Genomic DNA, 22490 nt, shown 5'->3' on the forward strand with positions numbered 1-22490 from the left:
AAACCATTAAGTTGTGAGACCTTAGCAGTTTTCTCTAGAGTGTGTGGTCCTCGGCTTTGAGACAGTTAATCTATTTGGGGTGAAACCGTATGCAAAAGTCCTGAGGCACAGCAGAAATTGGGCATGCAAAATGGGGGTAAAGGTAGTGTCATTTCTGGGGAAATGAATCAAAGGGCAAAGAGACCAGACTGCAAGACTTTTCCTGGAATATATTGGAACAGCCAGCCATTAGGCAGGGGATTTTGGGCAATGAGGCTGGAAAAGCGAGAAGGGCCCGACTTATAAACATTATTTTCACTTTGTCACCCAGGTTAGAGTGCAATGGCATAATCATAGTTCACTGCAACCTCAAACTCCTGGGCTCCAGCAATCCTTCCGCCTCATCCTCCCAAAGTGCTAGGATTGCAGGAGTGAGCCACAGTGCCAGACTCTAAACATTTTTTGATAGTACATCACTTAAAAAAAAATGTTCAGCCCAAACAAGTATTTATTTATAAGTTATTTATGTGTATAACTGCAATGTTATTCATTTAAGAAAAAATTACACAACAGAGAAATTTTAAAGGATTAGACAAAAAGATGTAAATATTCTAGTATTTTCTTCCCACATCCCCAGTGAATCTTATTACATACACCCTGTTGCTCGCCCCCCCCTTCTACTCCCCTCCTCCACAGGGCACTTCTGAGGCTTTGATGTAGTCAAAGGGAGTCACTGGAGGTTCTGGAACAGGTGCCGGGCATGAAGGCAGTGGATCCTCAAACTTTATAAGCTGAGACATCAAAGAACTGCGACTGCCTTGGAGTGCTTTCCATGTGCCAGCCCCTGCCTTCAGTGCTTTATATATATGTCATTTAATCCCTTTATCAACCCTACACCATAGGTACTATTATCTTCTCTTTTTTTTGAGACAGTCTTGCTTTGTTGCCCAGGCTAGAGTGAGTGCCTTGGCATCAGCCTAACTCACAGCAACCTCAAACTCCTGGGCTCAATCAATCCTCCTGCCTCACTCTCCCAAGTAGCTGGGACTACAGGCATGCGCCACCATGCCCAGTTGATTTTTTCTATATATATTAGTTGGCCAACTAATTTCTATTTATAGTAAAGGGGGGAGGGGCTCACTCTTGCTCAGGCTGGTTTTGAACTCCTGACCTGGCGTGAGCCACCGTGCCAGGCCTATCTTCTCTTAATAAATGAGGAAACTGGTGCCCGGGCATGGTGGCTCACGCCTGTAATCCTAATATTCTGGGAGGCCAAGGCGGGCGGATCGCTCAAGGTCAGGAATTCTAGACCAGCCTCAGCAAGAGTGAGACCCCTCCCCATCTCTACTAAACATAGAAACAAATTAATTGGCCAACTAAAAATAGATAGAAAAAATAAGCCGGACATAGTGGCGTATGTCTATAGTCCCAGCTACTCAGGGGGCTGAGGCAAAAGGATCCTTTGAGCCCAGGAGTTTTGAGGTTGCTGTGAGCTAGGCTGACGTCAGGCATTCTAGCCCAGGCAACAAAGTGTGAGTCTGTCTCAAAAAAAAATGAGGAAACTAAGGCACAGGGAAGTTAAGAAACTTCCCCAGGGTCACACAGAAGTGGGGGAGCCCACATTTAACCCACGTGGTTTGGGTTCACAGTCCATGTGCTTAACCACTACTGGGGGTAGGGAGCAGCTAATGTTCTTTCTCTCGTGTGGCCTCGGTCAAGTCTCTCACCAATCAGCTGTGTGAACTAAAATCCTCAACCCCTACTGGCTGACTGAATGGACCCCCTCGGGGCCAGAGGAATATTCAAGGGCAAAGTTGCCTGCCAGGAGGAGGGAGGTCAGACAGGCCTTATCATGCCCCCCTCCCTTCTTGGAGACTTCCTTTGTAACCCATTAATAGGCCTGAGGGCATGCAAGACAAACCTGCAGGCCTTCTATTTGCAACAAATGGTGGCTTACCTCTAGTAAACAGTTTATGTTAAAACATTCCACCTCTTTAGACAAAGCTTCATGTCTTTAGCCAATTACAATCTAAAGAATCTTTAAACCCACCTATAACCTGTAAGCCCCCGCTTCAAGATGGCCCTCCTTTTTGGGCCAAACCAATGTATACCTCCCACACATTGATTGATGGCTTTACCCATAACCCTTGTCTCTAAAATGTATAAAAACCAAACTGTAACCCAGCCACAGCGAGTCCACTTGCCCAAGGCCTCTTGGCAGTGGCTCCGGGTCATGGTCCTCAAATTTGGCTCAGAATAAATCTCTTTAAAATTATTTTACAGAGTTTGGATTTTTTTTTTTCTGTTAACAGCTGTTATTAGAGTGCTAGGCTTGGGGGGAGGGGGGCATGGGCAATATATGTAACCTTAACACTTGTACCCCCATAATACGCTAAAATAAAAAAAGAAAAGAGTGCTAGGCACACGGCCAGGAAGAAGCGTGAACTCACTAATGGCTCCGGACCTTCTCTAAAGCGGTCGCCTAGGGAAGGTCAGCTTAGTCTCAAAGTCTCCGGAAGCCAAGGCAGACGGGTGCGCAGGCGCAGACCTTGGTTACTATAGTTTCCGGGGCGCGACGGCAAGGGAAGGTTGACTTCCGGCGTTGCGCTGCAAACGTCGTGCTGCGAGCACCTTTTGCGGCAGGCGTCCGCGCTGCGAGCGGGGATCCTGAAGCTGCGGCCGGCAAAGAAGAGACAAGGACACTGAGGCGTGACGGTAGGGTCTGCTGTGTCTGCGCGACAGTTTAGTCTAAGGAGCTTCCTTCCGAGATATCTTTAACAAATTTCCTCATAGCTTGCTGGATGTCCCGTTACCCCAGAAAAACCAAACTCTGGGAGTGTTCTCTGCTTCCCCAGGCCCCTTTATCGACCAGCTTATGTCACCGAAGCCGAACCTCTCTCCACTGTCTTTCCAGGTTAATTTAGCGTAGCTTTCTGCTGCACTAATGCTTTGGCCTGATTCTTAACCTAAAGTCCACGCTTCTTATCCCAGCTTTCAAGGCTCTGCGTGATATCGGCCCCGCCAACCTCTTTATCTTAATTTCATTCTTCCGGTGGTGCACTCGGCACTCCAGCCACTCTGGGGCCTCAGTGCCCCCCAGATATACCCAGCACCTTCGATTGTAACTTGTGCTGTCGCTCTACTGGAACATTATGCGCACTTATCTTCATTTGGAGAACTCTTAGCCCATCTTAAAGGCATTTTTTCCCCCTACTTTGTTTTCTTTTTCCGACTCAACGAGCATCAGAAGATTTTTTTTTTAATTATTTTAATTTATTTCTTATTTTTTTTTCCCTTGATGCCTGTAGATCTTGTTTCTGAACAGAAGATCTTAAAGGCATTTTCAAGTCTCCTAGGCAGAGTCGGTGCTTCCTCCTTCGAGCTGTTTAACCACTTGTGTACCTTACATTGGGTTCCCAATTTCCCGTGTGTATCTGTAGTGCTTATATTGGAGCTGCTTTTTACTCCAATCTCAATGCCTGGAATGTAGTTACTCAGTGAATGACTGAAAGAATGGGAAGAAACTTTAGAAATTAAATTCACCTTTAAACCTTTAAATTCACCAATAGTGCATACACAAATTGACTTCTGTGTGTGCACTTCTTTCCAGTCTTCTTTTTTTTTTAATTTTTAAGTATTTATTTATTTTTAAAGAGAGACAGGGTCTCACTGGAGTGCAATAGCACGGATTTCCCAGTCTTATAATGAAGACAGTTTTTCTTTGGTATTATTCTAGTCTCTTTTTTTCATTTTACATTATTATGTATTTGCCATGTTTATTATCCTTTTTTCCCAATGTCTGTCATATTCTGCTAAGTGGATACCAGAATTTAATTACCATTTCCTTATTTTTACACATTTAAGTTATTTGTAATTCATTTTCTTAGCAGTTACCTAGCTCCTACTTGGTCCCTGCCCCCAAAGCATTCATTGCCCAACATGGGAGACATACAAGTAAATAGCCCATTACAGTGATGTGCAAAATATTCCTATCAAAGTTGAAGGTGCCCTAGAGAGGATCACCAAATTCAGGAGGGTTTCTCGAGAGAAATGTCATCCAAGTTCATATGGAAAGAATGGATGGAAAAATGTAGAGAAATGTTTTGTGCTTGTGCTTTTTGTTCTTTTCAGTTATTTTCTTCAGCTCTGTTTCAAAGATTTGAGATTATTGAATCAAAACATAGACACTCTTTTTGACCTTTATTTTATTTTTATTTATTTTTTGAGACAGAGTCTCACTTTGTTGCCCACGCTAGAGTGAGTGCCTAGCTCACAGCAACCTCAAACTCCTGGGCTCAAGCAATCCTTCTGTCTCAGGCCTCCCAAGTAGCTGGGACTACAGGCATGCATCGCCATGCCCAGCTAATTTTTTCTATATATATTAGTTGGCCAATTAATTTCTTTCTATTTATAGTAGAGACAGGGTCTCGCTCTTGCTCAGGCTAGTTTCGAACTCCTGACCTTGAGCAATCCGCCTGCCTTGGCCTCCCAGAGTGCTAGGATTACAGGCGTGAGCCACCACACCCTGCCTCTTTTTGTCTTTTGATAAAAATGACTTTATCAGTATAGAGAGAATTTTATGCCTTGTTCTTTAGGTCTATTTCTCTTTTCCTTGAGTTTTGTGAAAGCACAAACATTGGTCATCTACCATAACTGGAAGAAGCTGTTTAATGAAAAAGTTTGGTAAGAAATTGAGAGAGTAGTATCACACAGCTCTCTAAAGGGCTGTTTTCCATGATTATTTCATTTTTTTTAATGTTATTTTATTATAATTATGGTTGTCTGTGGCAATTTGGGGTGATTTTTAAATTTTTTTTTTTTTTTTTTTTTTTTTGAGACAAGAGCCTCGCTGTGTTGCCTGGGCTAGAGTGCTGTGGCATCAGCCTAGCTCACAGCAACTTCAAACTCCTGGGCTCAAGCAACCCTCCTGCCTCAGCCTTCCGAGTAGCTGGGACTACAGGCATGCGCCACCATGCCCGGCTAATTTTTTCTATACATATTAGTTGGCCAATTAATTTCTTTCTATTTAGAGTAGAGACGGGTCTCGCTCTTGCTCAGGCTGGTCTTGAACTGCTGACCTTGAGCGATCCGCCCGCCTCGGCCTCCCAGAGTGCTAGGATTTTAGGCATGAGCCACCGCACCTGACCTTTTATTTATTTATTTATTTATTTTTCTATCCTCCATTACAGCCATGCCTTTCTTCGATATACAGAAAAGGCTGGGCCTTAACATAGATCGTACGATGGCAATCCAAAGTGGTGAACAGCCCCTCAAGTTGCCTGCTCGATGCCATGCTTTTGAAAAAGAATGGATAGAATGTGCACATGGAATTGGTGCTATCCGGGCAGAGAAAGAGTGCAAGATAGAGCATGATGATCTCGTTGAATGTCTACTTCGGCAAAAAACGGTGAGAAAGTGATGGAAGTGGAAGCTGAATTACTTCCTTGTTTCTTTTAGGTTAATGTTAAGAGTTTTTAATTGGTCATTTGACAGTGGCTGCCCAATGTGAATTGGCAGAGCTTTTGTGGTGACAGAGAAGTTAAATGCCTTCAGATCTGAGGATGGCCCATTGTTTCCCATGTTGTTCCTCTTCCAAATTTTCCTTCACATTGTACCCTGGTGTAGCCACTGGATTAGAAATTCATGTGTGCATATTTCCATTTTTTTCAGTAGGCTATAGAGCAAAGAATATCAACTATTTGGATGTTTTGTACTTGAAAATTTTGGGGTGAGAATATTTCAAATTCATCGAACCCCCATTGGAGAAGAGGTTTAACCCTACAGATCTATTACATTGAACATGATATAACAATCTCTAGATTCATTTCTACTTAGGAAGATAGAGATGTTAATGAGATTGCTATAGCTGAGCCTGACCAAAGATGCAAGGAAAGAAAGGATATTGGCCCCTGGCGCAGTGGCTCACGCCTATAATCTTAGCACTATGGGAGGCAGAGGTGGGCTCAAGGTCAGGAGTTCAAGACCAGCCTGAGCAAGAGTGAGACCCTGTCTCTATTAAAAATAGAAAGAAATTAAGTAGCCAACTAAAAATATATAGAAAAAATTAGCTGGGAATGGTGGTACATGCCTGTAGTCCCAGCTACTCAGGAGGCTAAAGCAGAAGGATTGCTTGAGCCCAAGAGTTTGAGGTTGCTGTGAGCTAGGGTGACCCCATGGCACTCTAGCCCAGACAACAAAGTGAGACTCTATCTCAAAAAGGGGGGGGGGGGATGTTAGCAGCATGGTATCCACCTCCTCAAAAGTTGAATGAGTTGTGTAACATATAGGGTCCTATTCTCCCTTAGAGAAGAAATCTCTGGGTATAGGCTGTCATTTTGCCTTTTTTCTGTGCTCCAGATATAACAAATAGAAATATTTTTATTATTCTCAACTTCTTGAAGTTTGAGGAGATAATTTAGATTTTCAGTTAAATTTATGGCAAAGTTATCTAGATCAAAATGTAAAAATGTTTTACCTCTTAACATCTGCTGTTGGCATTTGGATAAAATGAAGCCAAACTTGGAAGGAATGAGGAAGTGTCAGGTAATAATTTTGCCTTGATCTCTGTAGGAATACTGATCATTAGGAACAACGGTTGAGTCATAGTTAGCCATCTTCCAGCCATTTAGTTCACAATACATATTACCTTATTTTCTTCCGGTCCTCAGTCATTTATTGCTCAGATTAAGATTTTACCTAATCTTGAAAAATTTACACCAAGAGGATACAGTGTAGTAAGGTGGGAAGAACCTTGGATTAGGACAACTGGGTTCAGATGCTAGTTCTGCCACCACTAGTTTTGTGACTTTGGACAATCACTTTCCTATCTGGTCTTGGTTTCCTTCTGTAGAAAAATTTAAGAGTTACTTTAAGGTCACTTCCTAATCCTGTGAATTTATGAATAGATAAGTTACCATTTTAGAGGTCACCCTAAATGACTAGACACCTCCCTATAGGTGAAAAAGCTAGTGAATCAGGAAGTTAGAATCAAGCACTGTTCTAAGTTCTCAGCAGATAATAATGCATTTATTTCTTATGACAATGCTGTGAGATGAGTTACTGTTATTTTCCCCACTATGCAGTTAATAATTTGGGCCAGGCGTGGTAGCTTACACCTGTAATCCCAGCACAGGAGGGAGGGTGGGAGGATTGGAGGATCACTTGAGGCCAGGAGTTCAAGACCAGCGTGGGCAACATAGTGAGACTCTGTCTCTGCAAAAAATAAAAACATTAGCCAACCGTGGTGGCATGTACCTATAGTCCAGCTACTCGGGAGGCTAGGGGCAGGAGGATCACTTGAACCCAGGAGTTGGAGGTTGCAGTGAGCTATGATTACAGCACTGCACTCCAGGCTAGGAGACAGAGTAAGACCGAATTTCAAAAACAAAAAAATTTGAGTCAAGGAAAATTTAAGGACGTTTCTAAACTCATGTAGTAATAGTGGTGGAGCTGAGATTTGAACCTGACAAGTCTGGCTCCAGAGCCTCTGCTTTTATTCAGAACGCTAAATGGTTGTTGCCTTTACTTCAGAGAAAGATTTGACATACAGTAGTGCCACTTTCACATAGAGCAGTCAGGAATATATAAATTCTGAGATGATCTTTTAATATTTTGAAAGATTTTAGTATACACAAATATGCATCTTAAGGGTTTTTAAAAATATCTATATTCATATGTGTATATTAAGAACATTTTAGCTATTGGTCTTCAAAGAGGTATTATATATACCAGAAGTTAATTTATTTATTAAAAAGTTTGGGAAGTTAATTTCTTTTTTTTCTTTTCTTTTTTTTTGAGACAGAGTCTCAATTTGTTGCCCAGGGTAGAGTGAGTGCCGTGACGTCAGCCTAGCTCACAGCAGCCTCAAACTCCCGGGTTCAAGTGGTCTTCCTGCCTCAGCCTCCCATGTAGCTGGGACTACTGAGCCCAGCTGGGGCTACACGAGCCACCACACCCAGCTAATTTTTGAATTCTAGTTTTAGTTTACTGGCTAATTTTTTGTATTTTTAGTTAAGATGGGGTCTTGCTCATGTTCAGCCTGGTCTAGAACTCCCAACCTCAAGCAGTCCTCCCACCTCAGCCTCCCAGAGTGCTAGGATTACAGGCGCGTGAGCCACTGTGCCCAGCCTCAAGTTAATTCTTTAAAGATGGACTTCATCTCGGAGGCCTTCTGGGATGAAAAGCCTTCCCTAGATTTAAAAGTGAAACCAAAATCTAGCTCAGTTTCTCCAGTTCTCACTTTCTGGTGCATATCTTCCCCTGGTTTAAATGCTTTTTTCCTTTGACAGATAAAACGTATGTGTACCATCCAGAAGCAGCGGGATAAGCTAATAAAGGAAGGGAAGTACACCCCTCCACCTCACCACATGGGCAAGGAGGTGCCTAGGCCCTGAACGGAGCGGTAACTGATGGCTGGAGGCTGATTTTCATGTTCTCCAATCTTCACTGGAAAGATGATTTACTGAAAACCCCTTTGTCAAATGTGTAAAAATAAAGGATTGCTCCAACCTATGTGTTCTGTTTTCTCTTGGATCATACTTTTGTATAATGAGATTTTTTTTTACCAGTGCAAAAAGTTTTTTTATTCAACAGTCTCATTACAAAGAACAACTTATTTTTTTAACTTGAAAAAAGACCTCTATCTGTTCTTAAAAATTAGCATCTAGGGAATAATATTTTATGAAAGTTTACTGTGTATGAGATACTTCACAAAGTCTAAGGCTAAGAAAATGCCAAGTTCAGGTAATTTGATTTTGAAGAAGCAATGCCATTGTTTTCATTTGCTATCTTATATCAGTAGTATATTAGTACTTCTAATTGACATGATTAGAAACATGTTTTTAAAAGAAAAATCCAGATGTAAAAAGTGTGAAGCTTAGAAAATTAAGTGCTGAGAGTATAATTGAAACCTCAGATATCTTGTAACATTTTTTCCCCAAATTTTTTTATCATAAAATACGTAAAATTTACTACTTTAGCCATTTTTAGGTGCACAGTTATGTGGTGTTAAATGTGTTCATACTGTCGTGCAACCATCACCACCATTCATCTCCAGAACTCTTTCATTCGCAAAAGTGAAACTCTACCCATAAACAGTAACTACCCCCTCCTACCCACCCCTGGCAACCACGTTCTACTTTATGTCTCTATGATTTTGACTCCTCTACCTCATATAAGTAGAATCATAACAGTATTTATCTTTCTGTGATTGGCTTATTTCACTTAGCATAATGTCCTTTTGAAGGCAGATGATACAGGTTGAGCGTCCTTAATCCAAAGCACTTCTGGTCCCAAGCATTTTGGATAAGGGATACTCAAGCTGAATTCCATTGTATGTATATATCACATTTTGTTTACTCAAGTATTTGTCAATAGCCACTTAGGTTGCTTCCACATTTTAGCTATTGTGAATAATGCTGTTATGAACTTGTATGTACAAATACCTCTTTGAGATCCTGCTTTCAATTCTAAGTATATACTCAGAATTGCTGAATCATGTGGTAGCTCTATTTTTAATGTTTTGTGGAACCACCATACCATTTTCCACAGCAGCTGTACTATTTTACATTGCCACCAGCAGTGCAAAGAGTTCCGATCTGTCCACATCCTCATCAACACTGGCTATTTCCGGTTTTTCAAACAATCGCCAGCCTAATGGCTGTGAGGTAGTATCTCACTGTGGTTTAGATTTGCATTTCCCTAGCGATCAGTGATGTTGAGCATCTTTTCATGCACATATTGGCCATTTGTATATTTTCTTGGAGAAATGTCTATTCACGTACTTTGCCCATTTTTGATTTGGTTTTTTTTGTTGAGTTTTAGAAATTTTCTATATATTCCAGATGTTAATCCCTTATCAGACATATGACTTGCAAATATTTTCTCCTATACTGTGAGTTGCCTTTTCACTCTGTTGATAGTGTTTTTTGGTGCACAAGATATTTTAATTTTCATAAAGTCCAATTTGTCTATCTTTTCTGTTGCCTGTGCCTTTGGTATCACATCCAAGAAATCATTGCCAAATCCAATGTTGTGAAGCTTTTGCCCTATGTTTTCTTCTAAGAACTTTATAGATTTAGGTCATGGATTCATTTTGTGTTGATTTTTGTATACATTTAGGTTATTGAGTATGAAATGTCTGATTTCCTTAAGTACTAAATTTAACAGTTGATATCCCTGACATTTCACTTTGACACTTCTTGTTTTATTTTTATTATAAAGGTACATCCTCATTCTTTTAAACATATCTTTAGCTTGTGATTATCTTTCATATTTTTTAAAAAATAATTTTTCTAAAATCATGCATAAGTAAAAAATTCGTGTTATTTTTGAACATAAGTTCCATCGTGGAGCCAATGCAGAGCAGACAGCTCAAGATACCAACAAAATGTTTGGGAAGGATGTGGCTAATGAATGCACAGTATGTTGATGGTGTGAGAAGTTCTGGTGATTTTAATCTTGAAAATGAGCCATGTGGGCAACCTGAGACCAAGGTGGATAATGATGAGCTGAAAGATGTAATGGAAGTGAATCCATCTCAACCTACATGTGAATTAGCAGCAGGGTTTGACGTTACTGTTCCAACAACACTGGACCGTTTGAAACAAATCAGCAAGGTAAAGAAGCTGGATAGATGGGTAGTGCATGAGTTAGACAAGCATCAGAAGAGAAATTGTCTTCAAGCTTGCCTTTCTTTGCTGTCATGACATAAAGGTGAACCATTTCTACACCATGTAGTTATGTGTAATAAAAAATGGATTCTTTTTGACAATTGCAAGTGTTCACAATGGCTGGATAAAGATGAAGTGCCAAAACAGTCCAAAACTGAATAGTCATCAAAAAAAGCTAATGGTGTTTGTTTGGTGGTCCACTGCTGGTATTATCCACTACAGCTTCATGAAACCTGGTCAATTGATTACAGTGGATGTCTACTGTTACCAATTGGACGAAATAATGCTTGTGGTTAAGCAGCCGAGATTGGTCAATAGAGACAGGCCAATCCTCTTGCAAGACAACGCTCGACCACATGTCGCACAAACAACTCTGCTCAAACTACAGAAGGGGGACTTGGACACTCTGTCATCCACCAAATTCACCAGACCTTGCACCAACTGACTACCACTTCTTCCAGGCTTTGCACCACTCGTTGCAGGGAAAAATATTTAATTCTTGACAAGCTGTAGAAAACACCCCTGCAATTTCATCTGCACTCATTCTCCAGGCTCTTCACTGCTGACATAAGCAAGGTACCTTTAAGATGGCAAAACTGTAATAATAGTTTAGGTGCATACTTTGGTTAATTGTACTGCCTCTTGTTTGAGATGTAATAAACTAAACTTTTGATTTGAAATCAGACATTTTATATTTAATGACCTTAGTATTAGGTGAGAGTCCAACTTCATTTCTTTTCCTGTGGACATCTTTGCATGTGGATATCCAGTTTTCCTAGCACCATCTGTTGAAAAAACTACCCTTTTACCTTTGAATAGTCATGGCATTCTTGTTGAAAATCATTTGACCATATACACAGGGATTTATTTCTCAACTCTACTTTATTCCATTGGTCTATACGTCTTTATGCCAGTCAGTGCTGTACTGTAGCTGTGTAGTAAGTTTTTTGTTGTTTTTTTTTTTTGTTTGTTTGTTTTGTTTTTTTTTTGAGAGAGTCTCACTTTGTTGCCCAGGCTACAGTGAGTGCCTAGCTCACAGCAACCTCAAACTCCTGGGCTCAAGCAATCCTGCTGCCTCAGCCTCCCGAGTAGCTGGGACTACAGGCATGCACCACCATGCCCGGCTGATTTTTTGTATATATATTAGTTGGCCAACTAATTTCTTTCTATTTATAGTAGAGACGGGGGTCTCGTGCTTACTCAGGCTGGTTTCAAACTCCTGACCTCGAGCAATCTGCCCACCTTGGCCTCCCAGAGTGCTAGGATTACAGGCGTGAGCCACCAAGCCCGGCCTATGTAGTAAGTTTTGAAATCAGGAAGTGTGAGTCCTTTAGCTTTGTTCTTTTGCGGGAATAGTTTGGCTATTCAGGGTCCCTAGAGATGCCATGTGAATTTTGGGGTGGGTTTTTCTGTTTCCGCAAAAATGGTCACTGGGATTTTTTTTTTCTTTTACTTTAACAATGACAGGTAAACTTGTATATATTTACTATGTACAACATGATGTTTTGAAGTATATATCTGTTGTGGAATGACTAAATCTAACTAACATATGCATTACCTCACATAGTCCTTAGTAATTGGGATTTTGATAGGGAATGATTGCATTAAATCTGTAGATTGCTTTGGGTAGTATTGACATCTTAATATTAAGTCTTCCAATCTATGAACATGGGATGTCTTTTCACTTATTTATGTCTCTAATTTCTTTTAGAAATGTTTTGTACTTTTCATTATATAAGTCTTTTACCTCCTTAAGTTAATTCCTAAGTATTTATTCTTTTTGGTGCTATTGTTAAGTGAAATTGTTTTAATTTCCTTTTCACATTGTTCATTGTTAGTCTTGTAGCATTTTGAGTCATAAATGTCAGCTGTAGGCCTTGAATATAAAGTTATCCTCAAAAAGGAAAGCACATTACATCCTGGTATCAAAATTGGAAGGCTGAGATTTGGCATTTGATCAGGGCCCTGCTTATTCCTGAGTTATAGGGCAAGTCTTTAGCTAAAGCAGCATTTTCTTAAATTGACTTAGTGTACTAACCACTAATTAATCACAATGGAAAAGCAAATGGGAGACTTTCCAGCAAGATCCCATGCTGTGGCCCTGTGTTAGGTTGCTTTATTATGCTCTGTACATACAAGCTTTTTTGAGGTTTTTTTTTTTTTTTTTAAGTTAAAAATGACAGTGTGTATGTATTTTTGTAAAATTAGAGAGTGCAGTTGGAAATGCCAAAGAGGAAAGCAGAATATAAATCAAGGCTTAAAGTAGGTACATAATCTTTCATACAAAGATATCTTTTATTCCCGAGTTCTGGGTTGTAGAATGAAGGGAAACCAAATCCCATTAGATTATATTTACCTAAAAGTAAAATATGAGTGGAAGAGAACACTTAATTGTGTTTGTTGGAAAGCATTCCCTTGATGCCTTTATAGGATATCAAAAGCCTTCATTTATATCAGATACCCAGAGACAGCTCTGGGACAAGCAGCCCTGTCTCTTATGCTTATATATCTGGTGAACTTTGTGCCTTAATTGCTTTTTTGAGAAAGTGCTCTTCTTTGGCTTTCACCAGCTCGCAACATTGCGAGCTGGTGAAAGCCAAAGAAGAGAATAGACCTATGGCTCACCTCTGGCTCCTTTCAGGAGCCCACTCCAACCCTTCTGTTTTTTAAGCTCTTTGAATAAGAACAAGCAGAGTTAAGACTGTATCTCTTTGGCCAGCAGAATAGACATTGATGCAGAATAGAACTGAGTTTGGGGCACAGGAATGACAGAAAGCTGTGAGGTCCTTTGTGATTGATGACTGAAAATCTGGCCAGCCTGAGCAAGAGTGAGACCCTGTCTCTACAAAAAATTACTTGGGTATGATGGCACACACCTATAGTCCTAGCTACTCAGGAGGCTGAGGCAGGAAGATCACTTGAGCCCAGGAATTTGAGGTTGCAGTGACCTACGACAACGCCACTGCACGCTGGCCCAAGCAACAGAGCAAGATCCTGTCTCAAGAAGAAGAGGAGGCCGGGCGCTGTGGCTCACGCCTGTAATCCTAGCTCTTGGGAGGCCGAGGCGGGCGGATTGCTCGAGGTCAGGAGTTCAAAACCAGCCTGAGCAAGAGCGAGACCCCGTCTCTACTATAAATAGAAAGAAATTAATTGGCCAACTGATATATATATAAAAAATTAGCCGGGCATGGTGGTGCATGCCTGTAGTCCCAGCTACCCGGGAGGCTGAGGCAGAAGGATCTCTCGAGCCCAGAAGTTTGAGGTTGCTGTGAGCTAGGCTGACGCCACGGCACTCACTGTAGCCTGGGCAACAAAGCGAGACTCTGTCTCAAAAAAAAAAAAAAAAAAAAGAAGAAGAGGAAGAAGAAGGGAAGAAGGAGTAGGAGAAGAAGTTGTTGAAGTTGAATTAATAGACAAGGACTTAAAATTATCTATCAAAAAGATGTTCAAGAACTTAAAGGTAAAGATGGTCATAATGAATGAACAGATGGGAAATCTTAAAGAAGAAATGAAAACATGAAAAAAGAAAAATGAAATTCTAGAAATGAAACCTGCAATATCTAAAGTGAAAAATTCACTAGATAGGCTTAACAACATAGTGAAGACAGCAAGAGAAAGATTCAGTGAAGTTGAAGATAGATCAAAGAAGTATACAAAGAGAGATTGCAAAAAAGCTGATAAAGGGAATCTCAAAATAGGCTGCATGAAAGAAACCAGAAGCAATATAGTATATGTAAACAAAAGAGTTTATACACACAAACACACACACGGAAATACTACATGATTCCATTTACATGAAATTCAAGAACAGGCAGTAATTGCTAAAGAGGAGTAGGAATTGAATAGAGAGGACATGAGGGAACTTTCTAGGGTGATGGAAATATTCTATATTTTGATTGTAGTGATTACATGGATGTACACAACAACCAAATCTCATAAAATGTACGCTTAAGAGCTATGTATTTCACTGTGTCAACTAGATTAACCTACAAGAATGCAGGAAGAAAATAAATAGGAATACAAAACAGGTGAGAGAAATAGGGAACAGATAAGAAAATGATGTACTTAAACCCAACCATATCAACAATTACTAATTAAGAATTGGTAAGCATGTGAGTAAATATGAAACTTAGCTTTTTTCTTGTCTTAATGTCTCTGAAAACTACAAAACAATGATGAGAGAAATTAAAGACTGTGGCAGCCTGCTACTATTATGACTCCATGTGATTCACCAACCTGACATTCGTGCCCTTATGTAATCCCCTCTTACTGTGTGTTGGCCTGATTTAGCAACTTGCTTCTAACAAAAAGAAGATAGCAAAAGTAATAAGATGACACTTCTGAGATTAGTTTACAAAAGACTGTTACTTCCATCTTTCTGTTTCTCTCTTTCCTTCACTCTCACTCATCTCACTTGATCACTCAGGAAGCAAGCTGTCATATTGTGACCTGCCCTGGATTTTGACCCTGCTTAAATGGGTTCATCACCCCCACACAGCAGTAACAAGGTGACCCTCACACATCCAAAGCAGGATTTTACAAGAGAGGAAACTGATGAAAGGGATTCTTTAAACCTGTATATGAAGTCATAGGCAGACCCCTGACCCACATATAAACCAGCTAGAATTAACATTGCAAAAAATTTGAGAGCTGAATTACAGTGTGGAATATCATGCAGGTTTTCAGACTGGTCTTTGCTAGCTCACAAATGAAGCAGACCAGAATAACACTGTAAGCACTCTGAAAACTAAAGTGTCTTTGGAATGACAGCCCACACAATAAAGCCAAGACCTGTGCACTAAAATAAATAGGGTGGCTGTCAGCTAAAATAGAAAATTTAAATAGGGCCCAGAGTCTCATAACATAATACACAAAATGTCCAGATTTCAGCAGAAAATCTCTCACGCCAAGAACTAGGAAAATCACAACATGAATGAGAAAACACAATCCATAGATGCCAACACAAAGATAATTCAGATGTTGAAATTATCTGTCAAAAGATTTTTTTTTTTTTTTTTTGAGACAGAGTCTCGCTTTGTTGCCCAGGCTAGAGTGAGTGCCGTGGCGTCAGCCTAGCTCACAGCAACCTCAAACTCCTGGGCTCAAGTGATCCTTCTGCCTCAGCCTCCCGAAAAGATTTTATTTTATTTTCATTTGCATATGTATTTATTTATTGTTTTATTTTTTTTTTCTTTTTACCTTTAAGGGGCACGGTTGGAAACATATGTATTTATTTAGACTGCGGCACCAACAGCATGATGATGAACTGTCACAAGTCTGTACCAAGAAGCACACAATCTTTAAAATGTGCTGGGTTTTTTTTTTTTTCTTTTTTTTTGAGACAGAGTCTCGCTTTGTTGCCCAGGCTACAGTGAGTGCCGTGGCGTCAGCCTAGCTCACAGCAACCTCAAACTCCTGGGCTCAAGCAATCCTGCTGCCTCAGCCTCCCGAGTAGCTGGGACTACAGGCATGCACCACCATGCCTGGCTAATTTTTTCTATATATATTAGTTGGCCAATTAATTTCTTTCTATTTATAGTAGAGACGGGGTCTCGCTCTTGCTCAGGCTGGTCTCGAACTCCTGACCTCGAGCAATCCGCCCATCTCGGCCTCCCAAAGTGCTAGGATTACAGGCGTGAGCCACCGTGCCTGGCCTTTTTCTTATTTTTATTTAAAAATTTTAAGCAAAAAACATTTTTTCTTTAAAATATATTTTTCTTTTTTTTTGCAAAAAACACAAAGCTTGTATAAGTAAAGCATTGTTATTATTATTTGGTACTAGAATCAAAGACAACATTTAGATTCTTCAGCTTTGGGGCATTAGTAACATCAAGATGATTGTCTAGTCAGGCAGAGGAAGAGAACTCAAAAGTAGTTTCTTTTTCTTCTGCAGGTTCCTTTGCAATAAAATCCATCTTCTCACTTGAGAAATCGTTAATAAGGAGAGCTTCGGCCGGGCGCGGTGGCTCCTACTTGTAATCCTAGCACTCTGGGAGGCCAAGGGGGGTGGATTGCTCAAGATCAGGAGCTGGAAACCAGCCTGAGCAAGAGCGAGACCCTGTCTCTACTGAAAATACAAAGAAATTAATTGGACAGCTAAAAATATATAGAGGTGAGGCGCGGTGGCTCACACATGTAATCCTAGCACTCTGGGAGACCGAGGCAGGCGGATTGCTCGAGGTCAGGAGTTTGAGACCAGCCTGAGCAAGAGCGAGACCCGCCTCTACTCTAAATAGAAAGAAATTAATTGGCCAACTAATATGTATAGAAAAAATTAGCCGGGCATGGTGGCGCATGCCTGTAAGTCCCAGCTACTCGGGAGTCTGAGGCAGGAGGATCGCTTGAGCCCAGGAGTTTGAGGTTGCTGTGAGCTAGGCTAACACCATGGCACTCGCTCTAGCCTGGGCAACAGAGTGAGATTCTGTCTCAAAAAAATAAATAAAAAATAAGGAGAGCTTCAACAAACTTCCAGGGCTTTTTCTTGATTACAACAGGGAACGAGTAGAGCAGATCATCAAGAACACCACAGGAGTTGCCATCGGAGATAACACCCTCTCCCGGACAGACACACTCCCTCTGGGGTTCCAAACCAGATGTCTCTGGCATGGTCAGAGATGGCTTTTGCAGCAGACATCGCACTGGATACTTTTCAAGCCTTGGTGACAGCAGCATGACGCTGCCGCACAGTCGCAATGAATTCTCCCTTGAGCCAGCTGTCATCTTTCAGGGCTTCATAAACACCAACTTCCTTTCCTTGCAACTTCACCTTGGCATGGTTGACTCTGGATACTGAGGCAAGGAATGGTTTCCCCAGATAATGACATTCTTTTTTTTTTTTTTTTTTTTTTTTTGAGACAGAGTCTCGCTTTGTTGTCCAGGCTAGAGTAAGTGCCGTGGCGTCAGCCTAGCTCACAGCAACCTCAATCTCCTGGGCTCGAGCGATCCTTCTGCCTCAGCCTCCCGAGTAGCTGGGACTACAGGCATGTGCCACCATGCCCGGCTAATTTTTTTATATATATATATATATATATATATCAGTTGGCCAATTAATTTCTTTCTATTTTATAGTAGAGACGGGGTCTCACTCTTGCTCAGGCTGGTTTTGAACTCCTGACCTTGAGCAATCCGCCCGCCTCCGCCTCCCAGAGAGCTAGGATTACAGGCGTGAGCCTCCACGCCGGGCCAACATTCTTTATTTCATCAGCAGTCACACCAAGTTTAGGAGCAATTTGAGCTTTAGCTCGGTTGTGATCCCAACACACCAAGCAACTGAAGTTCTCCTTGGGGGTGGATGGAGCTGACTTGGAGGCAGTCAGGCAGTTGGTATTGGCTGGGTCACCCACAACAATCACCTTCACTGACTTCTTGGAATATTTCTCCAAGGCTGCACCCTGGGATTTGAAGATGTTCACATTTGCTTTCGGTAAATCTTTCCTCCCTGTGCCTTCCCTTCTTGGCATGGAGCCCATGAGAATGGCCACATCCAGGTCTTTGAAGGCAACCTCTTCTTTGTCTGTTGTGGTAACATCTTTCAGGAGGGGAAGGGCACAGTCATGCAGTTCCATTCAGACACCATCCAGGACCCCCATCATGGGGGTACTATCCAACAGCACAAGAATTATAGGCCGGTCTTTACCAAAGACAGATCCATTTCCAATATTGTACAGCAGTGAATATGCAATTTGACCAGCTGCTCCAGTCATAAAGGATTCTGATTGGTTCAGACTTGATTGCAAACTGCGTGGACACTTGCAGCACCTGCAAAATGAGCCGCAGGGAGACTGAGGGAGTCAGGTCACCTCTACCGCGGAACCAACTCCTGTCTGTCAAAGATTTTAAAGCAGTCATTATAAAAATGGTCAATGAACAATTATACATTCTCCTGAAAGAAATGAAAATTTAAAATCTCAGCAAGTACAAAATATAAAAGTAGATAGACTCTTACGAAAGAGTATATCTCGAATTGTTGAAATCCAGCCTCAGCAACATAGTGAGACCCTTTCTCCACAAAAAATAGAAAAATTAGCCAGGTGTGGTGGCCAACCCTGTAGTCCCAGCTACTCCAAAGACTGAGCCAGGAGGAGGATCCCTTGAGCCCAGGAGTTTGAGGTTGCAGTGAGCTGTGATGATGCCACTGCACTCCAGCCTGGGTAACAGAGTGAGAAACCCTTTCTCAGAAAAATAAATTATAAAATAATTGAAATGAAAAATAATAGTGACCAAAATAAAAAACTCTCTGGATGGACTCAGTAGCAGAGTGAAAATGATAGAGGAAAGAATCAGTGAACTGGAGATAGACCAATAGCACAATTCTAGAAGCAAATGCAAGAGAATATGCAAAGCTATCTTAGAACACAGAAATCACTAGCTATTAAGAAAAATTGATAAATTGGATTTCATCAAAATTAAAACTTCTGCTCATTAAAAGTCCACATTGGGGCCAGGTGCGGTGGCTCATGTCTGTAATCCTAGCACTCTGGGAGGCTGAGGCTGGTGGATCGTTTGAGCTCAGGAGTTCAAAACCAACCTGAGCAAGAGCAAGACCCCGTCTCTACTATAAATAGAAAGAAATTAATTGGCCAACTAATATATAGAGAAAAAATTAGCTGGGCATGGTGGCACATGCCTGTAGTCCCAGCTACTCGGGAGGCTGAGGCAGGAGGATTGCTTGAACCCAGGAGTTTGAGGTTGCTGTGAGCTAGGCTGATGCCATGGCACTCACTCTAGCCTGGGCAACAGAGTGAGACTCTGTCTCAAAAAAAAAAAAAGTCCACATTGGGAAAAAGAATAGGCAAGCCAAGATAAAGATAAATCTTCAAAATACATATATCTGACATAAGTCTTATATCCAGAGTATATATGTTTATATACATTCATATGTATGTTTTTCTCATATTTGTGAAAATCTATAATTCAAATGTATAATTAACCATAATTTTTTAAAAATGGCAAAAGACTTGAATAGATATTTTCATAAAGGAAAATATACAAGTGGTTAATAAGCACACAAACAAGGTGCTCAATATTACTAGTAATCTGAAAAATGCAAGTTAAAATCATGCTAAGATACCACTTCACAATCACTAGAATTCCCAAATTTTTGAAAAACTGACATCAACAAATGTTGGTGAGGGTGTAAAGCACCTGGAACTCTCTTACATTGCTGGCAGGAATATAAAATGGTAAAGCCACTTTGGAAAAGTTTGCCTATTTGTTATAAAGTTTAACATGCACTTAACCACATGACTAAGAAACTTCATTCTAGGTAGTTTTTATGTTTAAACAAAGATCTATACAAATGTTCATGTATAAATGTCCATAGCAGCTTATAATAGCTATAACAATAATAATTATTCTTACAGCAACAAATCCAAATGATCAATGAGATAAATAAATTCAGGTATATCCATATAATGAGATATCAGCTAGTTAATAAAAATGAATAAACTATAGAAACATGCAAAAGCATGGATGAATCTCAAAATCTTCATGCTCAATGAAAGAAGCTGGACAGAAAGTATGCATATTGTGTAGTTCCATTTGTATAAAACTCTGATAATAAAGACATATAGAACTTGTAGTGCTAGAAAGCAGATCAGCAGCTGTGGGAAGGAAGGGAAAGGGGCTTGACTGGGGACCAGCACAAGAGGACCTTGTGGGGTAATGGAAATGTTCTATATTTTGATGATAGTGGTGGTTACATAAGTATTTACATTTCTCAAAACTCATAGACTTATATACTTTAAAAATATGTATATTTTATTATTTATAAACTTAGCCTTAGTTAAAAAAAAAAAAAGAGAGAGCCTAGTTTGTTTTACTCCAAAGCTCACAAAGCCCACATTCTTAAAATATATTGACTCCACATCTATCTATCTGTATTCTCTGGTCAGAGTATTATGAATAAAAAATACATTCTGGCCAGTTGTGGTGGCTCATACCTGTAATCCCAGCACTTTGGGAGGCCAAAGTGGGAGATCTCTTGAGACCAAAAGTTCAGGACCAGTCTGAGTAGCATACTGAGACTCAGTCTCTGCAAAAATTAGAAAAACTTAACCAGGCATGGTAGTGCGTGCCTGTCGTCCCAGCTACTTGGGAGGCTGAGGCAGGAGGATTGCTTGAGCCCAGGAGTTCCAGCCTGCAGTGAGCTATGATCCAGTCATTCCACTCTAGCCTGGGCAACAGAGTGAGACCCTATCTCTTAAAAAGAAAAAATTAAAAAAAAAAAAAAAAGAGCAATAGGATAAATACCACTCGGGAGAAAATTTAAAAGACTCTGAAGAGGAGCTCTGTCCTGTCACCTAAGCCTATGTGAATCACCATTTTCTAAAATGAAAGATTTGGACCAGATCATGTCTAGGTTTTTTTCTAACACTAAAGTTTATTGATCTACAAACTCCAGCTAGTCTAATGTAGGGCCTTGAAAGATAGGACAGAATTTCTACTGGTAAACTTGTAAGAATGGTGGTTCAGGCAGATCAGATGGCCAAGGTGTCGTTGAAAACACAAGCCATGCTCAGGGAAGAGCAGGGGACTCATTTTCAAAGTGAAGGTTAGAAATGTGTTGGGGAGCAATGGAGAAAAAACCTGAAACGGTGAGTGTGGCCAAATGGAGGCCATGACTGCCAGGGCTGAGGACCCTCACCCAGGGGTGCAGGGTCCCGTAAGTGTCTGGGAAAGCGGGGTGGGGCAGCAGGAAGGCAGACGGGTCATAACGTCAGTCCCTCCCCCATGCGCATGTCCCTTTTCCTGGGGCTTACCTGCTGAGAGAAGTCTCAGATCTGAAAGATGTTACAGGCTTACTGCTCCTCGGTGCCATATTTGACCAAAGCAGGTCTTCCTAAATGGTGACCTTGGGCATGTGACAGAGAACATGAGGGTCTGGTTTTCAAAAGGAATCTAGGCCAGGCGCGGTGGCTCACGCCTGTAATCCTAGCTCTCTGGGAGGCTGAGGCGGGCAGATTGCTCGAGGTCAGGAGTTCGAAATCAGCCTGAGCAAGAGCGAGACCCCGTCTCTACTATAAATAGAAAGAAATTAATTGGCCAACTAATATATATAGAAAAAATTAGCCGGGCATGGTGGCGCATGCCTGTAGTCCCAGCTACTCGGGAGGCTGAGGCAGGAGGATTGCTTGAGCCAGGAGTTTGAGGTTGCTGTGAGCTAGGCTGACGCCACGGCACTCACTCTAGCCTGGACAACAAAGTGAGACTCTGTCTCAAAAAAAAAAAAAAAAAAAAAGGAATCTAAAGCAGCATCTCCTCTGTGTGTGCTGTGGAGAGTACTTCTAAGAGATGTCAATGGACTCCAGCTCTTTGGGAGATTGGAAAAAAGGTCAAATACCGTTCAGTAATGCTGAGTAAACTAAGTTATTGTTATTTTTTAATTTGGAGAACTACTTAGAGACTTTACTATGCTAATACGTTTTGTGAATTTCCAAGAAAAGGATAGAATAAGGTTGCCCCATCACATTTGGTGATAGACCCCATTTAAGTATCTTATGGCCCTAGTGTTGTTCTACAGTACAATTTTGAAAATGAACAGATAATCTGGAGTATTTTGATCACAGGTAATAGAAAAGAAAAAAATTTAAAAAAAAGAAAATGAAGAGATAGCAGTTTCTTTTTTCAATGCTTAAAATATTCATTTTTAATTGAAAAACAGTGTATCATTGTATATATTTATCATGTATAACATGTTGTTTTGAAATTTGTATACACTGTGGAATGGCTAAATAGAGCTAATTAACATACGTATGACCTCATATAGTTTTCATTTTTTTGTGGTAAAAACACTTAAAATCTACTCTCTTAGTAATTTTCAAGAATACAATACATTGGGCC

The 22490-nt window shown here is 40.7% G+C and overlaps 1 protein-coding gene and 1 pseudogene across 1 annotated transcript; one reads left to right on the top strand and one right to left on the bottom strand.

Moving 5' to 3' along the window:
• Positions 1-2550: 2550 nt before the first annotated feature.
• On the top strand, positions 2551-8490 carry NDUFS5 (NADH:ubiquinone oxidoreductase subunit S5). The gene is made up of 3 exons (XM_012779894.3): positions 2551-2694; positions 5169-5386; positions 8268-8490. Exons 2-3 carry the CDS (start codon positions 5171-5173, stop codon positions 8370-8372), a joined length of 321 nt encoding a protein of 106 aa, XP_012635348.1. The 5' UTR covers positions 2551-2694; positions 5169-5170; the 3' UTR covers positions 8373-8490.
• An 8005-nt stretch (positions 8491-16495) lies between these two features.
• Positions 16496-18162, bottom strand: LOC105879525 (malate dehydrogenase, cytoplasmic-like; annotated as a pseudogene).
• Positions 18163-22490: the final 4328 nt, after the last annotated feature.

Source organism: Microcebus murinus, chromosome 2 (genome assembly GCF_040939455.1).
Source record: "Microcebus murinus isolate Inina chromosome 2, M.murinus_Inina_mat1.0, whole genome shotgun sequence".
Taxonomy (NCBI): Eukaryota; Metazoa; Chordata; class Mammalia; order Primates; family Cheirogaleidae; genus Microcebus; species Microcebus murinus.